The sequence below is a fragment of the Eimeria acervulina genome, genomic scaffold (genome assembly GCF_000499425.1).
Source record: "Eimeria acervulina Houghton genomic scaffold, Eah_scaff344, whole genome shotgun sequence".
Lineage (NCBI taxonomy): Eukaryota > Apicomplexa > Conoidasida > Eucoccidiorida > Eimeriidae > Eimeria > Eimeria acervulina.
This window is the reverse complement of record NW_013549867.1, coordinates 8,835-21,527: the sequence shown is the minus strand read 5'-3', so window position 1 is coordinate 21,527 and position 12,693 is coordinate 8,835. Positions and strand designations below refer to the sequence as shown.

Below are 12,693 nucleotides of genomic sequence, written 5' to 3'. Positions count from 1 at the left end.
CTCAACGAGAAAACGCCACTAAGAGGCAACCGAACCCCTGTAGTGGCGTTCTCCAGCGCATATGGCGGCTGCAATGCAAAAAACAACTTCAAATTATTATTAAAAGGCAAAATTTAAAAAGAAAAAAAACAAAGAATGTCCTACTCAAAGAGGAAGCGCGAGCTCGACGATCCCTCCCCATAAGGAAGGGCTTCGAAACCAAAAAGCACCGAGCGCCAGTAGGTGCGCTTGAACTGTTCCTTCAACTGCATTAAACGGTAATTCCTAATAAAACGGTAAAATAAACAAAAAGTAATTACTCTCCTTGTCCTCAGATACTCCTACTTGCGGTAGAAGTAGCAACCAGTGCTGCGGTTTGCTGGCTGCTGTTCACCAGCAAATAGACATTCGATCCAATACCCCTTATTACCCTCTAGTGCTTTGCAAAGGTGCAGATCCTTGCAAAGCATCAAATGTCAAAAAGTAAGCTTGGGAGACATCAGTTCAAAGGGGCGGGTGGCTGTGTGTTTGTCTTTATTTCGTGTCTAGTTGCGCTCTGCATCCTTCCCTGCATGCGTCTACTGTAGTATGGTCTGTCTGAATGTGGTATTTCACAGATGAGTTGGATTTGCATGCAGGCCTGTTCCTGTTCCTGAAGGCCAAACAATTGTGTTTAACAATTGCCTCAGGTTTCGGGAATGCGACAAGGAGGAGTTGTTTGTATTCACAAGCAGGTGGCGACGCCTCGTAGCACAGCGAATTGCACCAAGGTGTACTAGATCTTATTACAAGCCATCTCATCTCTGCATCAGCACCAGTCTTTGTTCCTGTCTTTATCAGGGCCAGACCATTTGATTGCTCCGGCGAAGGAAGCGTAGAAACGGAGGGGAAAATAATATTTTGTGGAAGTCTTCAGCACTTTGACCCTATTGCAGCTCATGGAGTCTGAAACCTCTACGCATGCAAAAGTACAACAATTGTCTGCAATGTTATCACAGACAGCAAACAAGGGGTTAGTTGTGCCTGCAGCATTTGCCCTAGGCCTTCGTCCGCTTTGCCCAGTACGTCTGGGTAAGGAAGAGAATCTCAGGTGTTTCTGAGTAATAGTTACGCTCAGTCTTTTGGCTGAACTACAGGTTACGAGGGTCTTCGGAATATATTGGGGTCTCCCGTTAAAAGTAGGGTCAAAGGACGCTGGCTAAGTAGTTTCCAAAACAGCTAGTTTCCCCTTACAGTTGCGAGCAGCAAGCAAGCCCTATCTTCACAGCGGGGCGGCTTGGTGTATCGGAAAGACTAGTACGAAAGGTGCTTGGAAATTGCAAAAGGGAACTCTGTAGAAATCTTCCCTAAGTCTTTTTGAAAAGCTTCAGCCCCTCTTGCATCGCGAAAGTTGATCAGGATTTACCCTATGGAGGTGAACAGCATCTGGGGAGCTCGTCTCTTCGAGACTAGCCCGATAACTGCAACTCACCCATGGAAAAATGTCCCTATGGGGATGGAGGGTGCTTCCGCTTGCACCGGCAGCCGAAGCCTTACGGGTGTCGCGATGCAGGGACAGTGGAAGAGTCTCTTGCTTGTGCGGAGTTGTATTTCCGTCTCTGTCTCGCGGGTGCACCTGAAGAGGTAAGTAGTTGCTGTTGTCAACTTTGTTGCTAAGAGGGAAAGCACAACTTTGGCGGTTGTATAGCAGCAGGCGTGCCGCTTTTCCGGAGCATACGGGGGCAATGGAAGTCTTCGAGACGGGCTGCAATGTAGGCTTACTCTTGGGCCGGCAAGTTGGCGTGCTATTGCAGATCTGAGAGAACTTAAACAGCGGAAGTTATCGATAGAGAGTTGCACTTTTAAGTACAGTGCTTGGTAGGCAGGACTCGGAGCTCCTATATCAGTGGTTCATTGTAGGGGTGCACCCCAGAGAGAGTCAACGCGCAGTCGGCTGGGCCGCGGAAAAGAAAATAAGGGGTGAAACGCTTGGCATTGCCAAGAAGCAGTGGTTTGCAACGGCACAAAACTGTTCATTTCCATGCAACCAAGTAGCTTCTTTGAGTTTCTTATCTCTGCAGCGGGAGTTGAAGCATATTCAGCGGAGCTAGAGGCCATTCGGAAGCGGCCACATCCTCTGCTCACCGCTTGTTCCTCAAGCATGCATGCATGCATACATGCATTGTACTACTGCAATTTTATCCCTGGATTCACTCGGGTCAGTACCCGTCTAGCGGAAGCCTTATCAGACACCCACCGTTGTGTCCCGTGCACGCCCTCACTGATTTTAACGAGCCCTCCTTCCTAGCAGCTGATGCCAATGAGATAGCGGTTGGGGTAGTGGTCTCTCTGCAAAGCAAACGACTCTAAGAAACACCAAATAATCGCCTGCTACTCACATTTTTTCATGAGAAGCGAAGCAGCCAGTACGCGAAACGGAGCTCTACGCGATATGGCGAAAAGTAAAAACGTCTCGGCATGCTAATGTGGTCAAGTTGATTGATGAAGAGTTTTTATGTTTACGATAGTCACACTGTCGTATGGTGGCCTTGCCGAGTGATGCAGTGCGACTTCACAGCCAAGTATATTCCAATCAACGTGACTCACTCACGCAATCTCCCGACTTCCTACCAGGCAGACTCTGTGTTTTGCAACCATAGCGCCTACAGAGGCTCTAGCCACCTGCTCTGCCCACCCGCTAACCTATCGCCTCAGCACGCCCAGACAGACCTGTTCTGATCCCGTCCAAAGAATGTACGACCCTTATCTATGTTGAAAACGCTAAACGACTAAGTATGGACGTTCGCCTTGATCAACCCAGGTGGGGTGGTCATCTCAGCACACCGACTGCTCTCTGTTCGAAGTCTGCCTGGCGAGTCATACCACACCCGAGGGCAACAGGCTAGGTGCAAGGCTGAGAATGGGTCCTTGCTGTTAGGGCCTTCCTGTGGGCATCTTCAACTCTGATGGCGACAGTAGTAATGCTTGTTGGCCTCCGATTATCGAAGTAAGGCACAGAGAATGCTAAATGCCACTTTAATTTCAAACAAACCAGCCAAAACATCACTAATGTAACGGCGTTTGTCGTGGGTTTATTTCGCCTAAATAGCAGCGGCATCGCGTGGGCTGTAGATATCCCCCAAAGGTCCCACAGGTAGCGGCAGAAAACTGTAAGGGAACGACACCCCTGCAGAGCTTGCCTAAACTCAATAACTAACCGGGGAAGCATTTCGAATGCTTCAGCCAGTGTAGCCGCACCTCAGGCTATTTAGTGGGCTTTAAGTTCCAGGCCCTCTTTTGAACTTCAGGTTTCATTCCATTTTTAGATTCAAGGCTTTGTTTCGCAATCTTTAGGTTTTATTTCTTCCGGATGTTTTATGCCTTTCTTTATCTTTGGAGCTGAGATTTTATTTTACGTTTTTGTTTAAGGCTTTTTATCTATCAACTTCAGGCTTAATTTCCCCGTCGTCTCTGGAACGGCGAGGGGCGGCGTCGCTCTACTTAATGCAGATGATCACCAAACACAAGTTGTGCCCACCTTCTGTACTTCTGGTGGGGGGAAATGCACCTCAGAAATTCAAAATTTAATTTCGAAATAGGCAGCTGCTGTTGCTTCTATCAGTGTAGTATGCAAAACTGGCTTGTACAGATTTGGATGCAATTAGGCGTTGCATCTTCTGCCAGTTGCTGACCGATTTCTCTCTATATAAGTACAAAGCGAGAAAATATATGTTGAAGTCTATGCGTAGGGAAGATAGTGCAAGTTGTTCACCAGTGCCTGAATTTACTGGCACGACCCATCACTTCATATTTGCATCGTAGTTAGGAAATCGGTCCCATTGCAATTAGATGATGCATTTGAAGGCGTCTACCACAGGTGCTCGATGAATACATATACACTGCACATTTTCTTCATGATGAGTTCGTTGAATATCCATCAACATTTCATAATGACTACCCCAGCTCTAGGGCCTGAGGTTCTACTTTTAAATTACCTATAGGATGTGCAGAGAGTTAAACTGTACTTTGAGAGCATTCACTCTGATCCTACCCTTAAACCATTCGGATATAATGAATTCAACCCTGTTTACGTCTAAAGCGTCTCCACCCCATCCTCATCTCTTAAATGGATTTATGAACGCCGCCAAGGCAGCGCACCTCATGAGGTGTAGTCATTTCTTCTAGCGGAGGGGGCCCTAAAAAAGGATGAAAACGTGATTCAAGAAGGCGAAAAAGCAATAAGAGAAAACAGAAAAAAGTAACTAACGAACAGACACCGAAAAGAGCTCACGGAAAAAGCCTACTCAAGTTAATAGAGGAGTTAGCAGAGATAAATTTCAACAAAAGCTGAACGTAAGACTACACATAAAACTAAGCAAGGTGCCAAAGACAAGCAGATACTTGAGTTTGTATTCACTCTGCGTTCTTCTGCCTTAGCTGCCTCCCCCCCTTCAACTCAGTATACTTAGCGCTTCGTTTCCCTGGGGTTCGTATTTGTGTAAATCAAATGCACCAATACATCTTTCAGCATTAGTTCGTTTGTTCGTTCATTTGCGTTGCAGCTAACCAAAGTCGCACGCTATAAAGAGCGCCTCTTTATGCAGTGCATGCGAGGGGAGTTCAAAAACTACAAAAACATGTTTAATAGAAAGCTGTATGCACATTCATACCAAAAACAAACGCTCGCACTGCAGTGGCTACTGTGCACAAATAAATGCGCACGTATATGTACATATATATATACATATACATATATATTCACCCATATATATAGATATAATATTAATGCCCACGCTAAAATGTATACATAATACATATTATATATATTATATTTATTTATTTGTATACATTAGCGTCTCCATGCACGCATGCATGTCTCTTGAAGGCCTTTTCTTTTCCTTGATGTCCCCCACGCGTTGCCGATGGCATTTGCTCATTTTAATTGCAACAAAAGAAGAAAGTTGGTGAATATTGTGTGAGTTGATTTGTGTTTAAATCTTGTGCCTGTTTCCCTTGGCGACTTTGTGTATCTTCAAAAGACAGGCAATAACCCGACCAAACATTGATATCCATTAACAATATGAATTACTTTTGTTTGTGGCTATCTCATTAATGCTCGTTAATGAGCATTCATAATGCACTGAGTTCAATCAGTGCGCGTTTTACTCTTCTGTCTTCTTCCACTTGATGAAGGTATCCATTTTGCCGTTGACGTGCCACCGAGCCAAAGTGAAATAAACCCAAAAAGCCCAGAAAGACCACCATATAAAATTCATCGAAATGTCTGACCATATGATTCCCCCAGGTCCATTCCAGTGTTCGTTATCAACAGAGTGCCGCCATTCATTAACAGAAGGATCGTAAGAAAATTTCGGAGTTCCATTCATAGAAGCCCTTGCAAAATCCCAATTCATATCCATTAAACGCCCAAAACGAACACAACGATGTCGAGATGTCTGAATAAAATTGCGTAAACCCCAATACAGGGGGCCGCCACCCACGGGACGCATTGCGCCAATAGAAACACCTGCAACGCAAACAGAGATACAAACCAAACATACTAACAGAGATCAAATCCATTAATGCAAACAAACAAATACAATTCGTTGCAAAAACTGCAACGAATTCAGCAAACAATACACAGGATGGTGAGATGCATTGACACCTTAAAAGATGCACGTGGCCAAGAGAGCTGAAAAAGCAATAAAGGCTGCAGCAGAAAAGGGATGAGCAGAATATGCCGAATAGCTCTCCTCTTGAGCACACAGGCTTCTTATTCGCCTATAGACTATTCTCCTACAATAATAAGTAAAGATTATATCGGGCGAGAAACACAACCCGGAACGCCGCACATGCACCGAAGAGCCATAGAGGAGCTGCGGCGGGGGTCTTGAAGGCCTTTTGAAGCATGAGAGGAAATAATTAAAAAAGGGATATTTGCAAACAAACACAAAAAAGAGATGTGCTTCTCACTGGCGAATGATGCAAGAAGAGTTAGTTGCCTCTCGTGGGATGAGATGTGCGGCTGCCTGCTCCTCTGGCGTCCGTCTTTGTGTGGTGAGCGAGGAGAATGAAGTATTTCAACGTTATAAACTTTCAAAAAGAAACATCAAAGGACTTTTTGTCTTTCTTTCGGTGAGCCTTCTCCCCTTCTGCTCCTCTCTGCCGCTGTTCAGCCGCTGCTTGCATGCGCGCCTTCGGGACTCCAGCTTCAGAGTTGCGGTCCTGAATTGTGGTTTTTGTTTGTTTTATTCGTTTTCTTCCACTCTTTTTGTTCCTTTTGTTTATTCATTCCTCTTCACTTCGGAGAGAAAGAGAGGAGGCGACGCGCCCCCTCCCCTCCGCAAGGCAATCTTGCATCGGTCTGTCTGGGGCTTTAGAAACCCGTTGCCGTTCTGCGATCTGAACCGGGACGGGCGACGTCAACTTTGCGAAAGTTGATTAAAATTAATTAAATTTACTCCATTTCTCCGTTCATTTCTCCAGAACGAGTTCAAGGCAATGTCGGTGAGCGCAGGATGAAGCCCGTGCTGTGCTTATTATTTTAGTCTTATAGTTTGAAGCTCAGTAGGAGGAGTTGTGTTTAATATACGAGTAAATAAAGAAGGAATAGAATTTTTCATGGAGGGTATTTTTGCTTCATTTCCGGTTTTTGTTCCTCAGCTTGCGCCTCTCAACCCGAAACCCTTCCTGACTTCCCTGACAGGGAAGCAGGTGATGGTGAAGTTGAAATGGGGAATGGAATATAAAGGTGGGTTTGTTGTTTAAATGTTTGAGCAGTTTGTTGTTTAAATGTCTGAATCGTCTGTTGTTTATTTGTTTAAATGTTTTCTTTTAAACCTTTCTATGTTCCCCGTTCTTGATTCAGTAACAAGGAGACAAACAGAACAGATCCTCTTCGTTTTTCCTTGCTATTTTTTTTCACATTTTTGATGTTTGAGTCCTTCAATACTTATATGTTTATATGTTGTCTTTTAAAGATTTTCCTCGCATTTGATTGCTCTACACAAGCGCCAACAGGACGGCTTTTCTCCCTGTTTCTTCCTTTCCTGCTTTCTTTATGTTCCCATTGGAGGTTTATTTAGTGCTATTCAAGATGCGCATCTTCGTGTCTTTAACCTCATGGGTGTTGATGCATGCAATATGCATAATTTGCTTGTTTATTAGGGCCTTTTAAAGGTTATTTTGTTGTTTTCGTCATCTGTTCCTTCCACGACAGTTTAGTTTTTTAGTATCATTTTCTGATTCGGTGATGATTCTGTTGTTGTTTATTATCATCCCTTCGTTTCATTATAATACTTTTGTTGTGTATGAGAATTGTTTCTTTCTACAATACTTAGGTTGTTTATTGGCATCTTCCCTGCTTGTTGCATTGCTTCTGCAGGCTATCTGAAGTCGTTTGATGAATATATGAATATTCATCTTCTCAACAGCGAGGAGTGGGTAGACGGCAGCTTTAAAGGGAGTTTAGGAGAAGTGTTGATTCGCTGCAACAATGTTTTGTATATTCGTCAGGTTCAGGGAGAAGACGATGCAGAAGAAGCTTCTTAATTCCCTTCCTGTTGTTTTGCTGTCTTGTTGCTGCTGACTTAACACGCACAGACAGACAGACAGACAGGCAGACAGACAGAAGACGCGTAATTAATTAATGCAACTAACTGCATTATTGTTTGTACTGCTTTTCTTCACCAAGAGGGAATAACAGAAAGGCCTGGAAATCGAAACATCGCAAGTTGCTGTTTCAGCATTCATCGGGTTCTTCTTTGAACGACAACGCGATTGCCCTTCTGGCTTTGAAGTATTTTGAAGTATATTTGATGCCAAACTTCTTCAAACTGTTTCTTAAGCTGTTCATATCAGTATAACGGCGGTTTCCTCCTTTATCTGCATCTTCCCCACACAATCTTCTCTATTGCCGTTGCTTTTTCTCTCTCACCTCTTCCTATGAATCTTTTATAATGAAGTTATTTGCAACTTAGGGCACCATAGTGCAGACGGAGGTCCGCATAGAAGCGCAGTCTAACTCAATTCAAATACATCCCCTGGGTCTAAGAAGATATTCGCCATCGACATTATAATTATACTTCCGCTTTCTGTCTCCATAAATCAGATTTTGTGAATTGAATTCAAACTCGACGAAATAAGGGGAAAACTCGCCGCAGCTGCTGCGCTATATGGTCTTATTTATTTACTGATGTTCGAAACGGAAATAATTAATGTGATGTTTGAAATAAAACTGAGAATTCAATCGAATTCAAGAAAGAAAGCAGATTTTCCCCAGGCAGAACGGTTAGTAAATCAGCCTCTGAGCGTCGTCTTGTCATTTCAAGGAACCTTGCCTTTCTTTTTCAATTATACTAGTTTATTATAGTAATATGAATCTAATTAATATTCTTATTTTAGAAGAAATATGACATTTTATTCAAGATGTTGCTTCTGAGTCGATTTGAGCGGTTGGTTTCACATTGTAGCGGAGGTAATCTTCTCCTTATTTTTTGTTTTTGCTGAAACGAAGAATTTAATCCTTATCATTTTAAATTGTTTTGTTTTATGGATTGGTCTGTCTGTGAATTGATTTGGAATATCACATCATTTGCCTTCCAATCGAAAATAATACACAGAGAGGTGTTGTTACTACAGGCTTTTTGTGTGCGGGTTCAGCAGCAGAGGCGTTCTTTCCTTCTCTCGCCTTCTTATTAGGTATTATTGGCCAAGTGTATGAATTAAAAAGCATTTTATTCACCTTTTCCTATTGTTTTCTCACTTAAAAGGAGAACTTTAACGCCTTCACCTTGCCGTCGTTTACACACTTCCTTCGTGGTGTTGCATGGGGCTCTGCTGTCTGTCTGCGTTCTTCCGCTTGAAGCGTCGGCGAAACGTTGCTCGGTCCCTTATTTATATGTATTTGTGTATATTATTTAGTTCATTTGCTCTATCTATCAAGCAAGGAACAGCGATATCTGCTTCCGCGCCGCAGCTGCTGAAGCAGCAACACGAAGGACGCCTTTGGGGCCCCCTACTTCGTTTCTGATGAAGTTTTATCTCTTCGTTTGATGTTTGCATTCCTGTGCCGTTGAAGTATTTCAACGCCTTTTCTCTCTTTCCTTTGATCTCATTCAGCTGCTCTTCGTCGTTTCTACAAGCAGCAGCTGCAGCTTTGCAAACAAGAGCAGTTTCTTCTTTAGGGGGCAGACAGCCGTTGGTTATATCTCATTTTGGTAGTCCCTCTGTTCTTCGCCTCTCTCGCGAGTTGCTGCGCGCGGCGAAGAGTTTTAAGAATTTGAATTTCAGGGATTACTTCGTTCGTAGAGTAAGGAATAGACATAAAAGATACGCAAACAACTCCATTTGTCGCGTTTGTTGTTTTGTTTTGCTGTTGTTTTGGTTTGCCTTTCAGTGCGATGTCTGCAGATAACAATTAGCATTCAGAGGATGTGTGGCCTGTTAAGAATAAGATGTCCTCGTTTACTCGCTTGATGATGAATGCATGCATGCGTACTTTCTACTGTTTGTTTTTTGCATGTGTAGATGCATGGTTTCTCTGTAATATTTGAATGCGTGCATACATCGATGCGTCTCCTGCTGTTGTCAGAGCAGTGCTCGGCATCTTCTCCATTTTGTTCATGCGTATTGGGGTGTCTATGATATGTTGTTATTGCGTGTACACAACTCCTGAAATGTAATAATAAAGAAGCAGCTTCGTTTATAGCTTCAAACGATGAAGAAGAAGCGTGCATGCATGCATACACTCGGCAGCAAGGAACTTATTTTGTTGTTGTGCTGAGTTTGTGTTTGTTTGCGTTCAGACAAAAGAGAAAATAAGAGAGCTGAGCAGCAACAAAGAAGCAGACTTAGAAAATGTGTTAAAAAAAGAATTATCAAATCTGCAGCGACAGGCATTGGTAGCAAATATTTACCACACGCCTACGATTGTTGTTTACAAGTAATAAAACATTATTTTTTTGTTTATATTCATAACTCCTCCTCGCATTTGTCCTTCTTCATTCTTTCAGTGTACAGACACCTGAAGCCGCACCTCAGCTGCATTTCTTCTTCTTTCTTCAGTCCTTCCTTTCTTTATTACTTCTTACGCCTTCAAACGGCTTTATTTTTTATCTTTATTTCCCTTTTTAATGGAAGAAGGAGAGGGATTCAAATACTATACTTTTTTTAATTGACAAGTTGTTGTGGATGAGAAGAAATCACCGCAACATGTAGACGATATTATTCATTGTGCGGTTCTTGAATATATATATATATATATATACATATATATATATATATAAACCTATACATATTTATATTTGTATAATATGATCTGTTATTACTGCAACAGCATCAGCAGCAATGTATGAATGCGTTGCTGTTGTGGGTTTTGTGATTTATTTGCATGAAGACATTTGAAATGAATAAAATTAAGTTTGCATTTCCCTAAAAAAGGAAAGAATAATAAATCAGAAGAAAAGAAAAGACAAACAACAGCTCGCCAGTCGCACTCGACAGCTGAACTGCAGATATCATCATATTTAAGTGTACTCACACTTAAGATAGCTATATATATATATATATATGTATATATATATTATATATATTAGTACATAAATGTAGACAAAAGATAAATAGCTTTATTATCTTTACAATGCCACTCTATATATAATATATACATATATATAATATATATATATATATATGTAGATAGATAAAAGATAAATAGCTTTATTATCTTTACAATGCCACTCAAGCTAAATTTATTGCATTAACACCAGCATATTATATCAATCACAAAATTAAATTTATAATGGTGAGAAATTACGCAATAAATTCATCTTCGCAGTGGCGGTCTATACGAGTTGCAGAGTGTATAAAGGAGATATTAAAAATACATATCAGTCTAATTAATTAGTTAGATTAATTTATCTACTTAATCTAATTAATTAGGTTAATCAGTTAATTAATTGATTAATTAATTACATTTCTTGTTGGTCTCCGTAGTCTACTTCTCGCGTTATGACTGGGGGGGGGCTGTGAGGGCGGCGTTCTGAATAAAAAGAAAGAAATCAAATAAAATAAATAGAATAAACACAAATAAAAAAGAAAAGAATGCAGACAGTCAAACGACGTAAACAAACGAAAGGAGATAGACAAGCAGAAGATGCAATATATATATATATATATATCTATATACACGTATATATATGCATATACAGTATACACAAAGATGTACAATATACATAGAGGAGTCTACTGATTAAAGCATATTTATATTTATATTAATGCATTCCCAAGGTTTTCAAATTGCAATACATAAATATATAAATATATATATTATATTGTTTAAGCATAATATAAGTAAATATACTATAAGATATATAATATACATCGAGATGCCTATTGATCTATTACTATTAATATCCTCACCAACTTCTCTACTTTCTCCTTCCCCAGAATTGTTTGTATTTTTTCAGCAACTTGCGGAGGCAAAGAAGCGAAGGCGTCTCGCAGAATATTTAATTCATCAACAGACTCCAACGGGTCATAGCGCAGTGCGCCATCCTCTCTGTAAATAAAGCATAAATATATATATATATATATGACAATAAAAAGAATATAATTACAAAATAAACGAATAGATTAGCAGGGATCTACACAAATATTTTCACAAACGCAGAGAAAAACAAAACAAACAAACACAAAGAAAGGTCTTTGTACTATAATCGAAGAAACACCTGTATAATATATATATATTAATGCAAACAATATTATTATCTCTGAATAATAATTTATTTGCAATATGGATAATAGAAAAAAGGAAAGCGAACACAGAGACAACAGCTTTGAAGAGAAGAAAGAAGAAAGAAAGAAAGCATATATATATATATATATATATACATATGCATATATAAATATATACATATATACATATATACATATATACATATATACATATATACATATATAAATATTATACATATATACATATATACATATATACATATATACATATATGTCTATACCTATATATATATATATATATGTATATGTATTGTCTATATATATATATATACATATATATATATATATATAGATATAGATATATACTTGTTGATTTGTTTGATACTTACGAGTCGAAGTCAAGGTCCCAATCTTCATCATCATCATCGCCCCATTCTGAGTCGAGTTTAAGAAGAAGAGATTGAGCCTTTGCGTGAAGCTCTGCATCTTGGGTGTCATCAAGACTTTGTTCGCTATCATTATCAGAGTTTAAGTCGCTGTCTGCTCCTCCTTCGTCTGCTTTATCTTTCATTTCCCTCAGTGATACACCGTGAGTAGCCAGTAAAGAAACTATAGCTTCCATATTATTCACAACACACTCTGGCCAATCAGAAGGAGATGCAGAGACAGCTCGGAGAAGAGGTGCAAACGCTAAGACAAATATCTTCCTCTGCTGATATCTATAGCAAACATAAACAACACAACCAATCAAATTAAAATTCAACACACAAAACAAATACATAAAATATATATTCACTCAAAATTATACACAGCATACGGTTAAGCCAGCGCTACTTGAGACAAATATTTATTACATATCCATATATATATATATATATATTTATTTATATGCAGGTATGTGTATATATAAATAAATAAATAAATATATATATATATATATATACATAGCTGACTGCTACAAATAATATATATATATATATATATATACATATATGTACATAA

At 40.0% G+C, this 12,693-nt stretch overlaps 2 protein-coding genes across 2 annotated transcripts in view; one reads left to right on the top strand and one right to left on the bottom strand.

Moving 5' to 3' along the window:
• Positions 1 to 6,459: 6,459 nt before the first annotated feature.
• EAH_00034070 (small nuclear ribonucleoprotein F, putative) lies at positions 6,460 to 7,509 on the top strand (the record flags this gene model as incomplete). The annotated part of the gene is made up of 3 exons (XM_013395828.1): positions 6,460 to 6,465; positions 6,622 to 6,709; positions 7,343 to 7,509. 3 exons carry the CDS (start codon positions 6,460 to 6,462, stop codon positions 7,507 to 7,509), a joined length of 261 nt encoding a protein of 86 aa, XP_013251282.1.
• A 4,567-nt stretch (positions 7,510 to 12,076) lies between these two features.
• The window catches only part of EAH_00034060 (hypothetical protein, conserved), a gene marked incomplete at both ends in the record, with an annotated part of 7,208 nt that continues 6,591 nt past the window's right edge, over positions 12,077 to 12,693 (bottom strand). The window contains one exon of the mRNA XM_013395827.1: positions 12,077 to 12,410. Coding sequence (XP_013251281.1) covers positions 12,077 to 12,410 — 334 coding nt within the window. The remainder of the gene's footprint in view (positions 12,411 to 12,693) is intronic.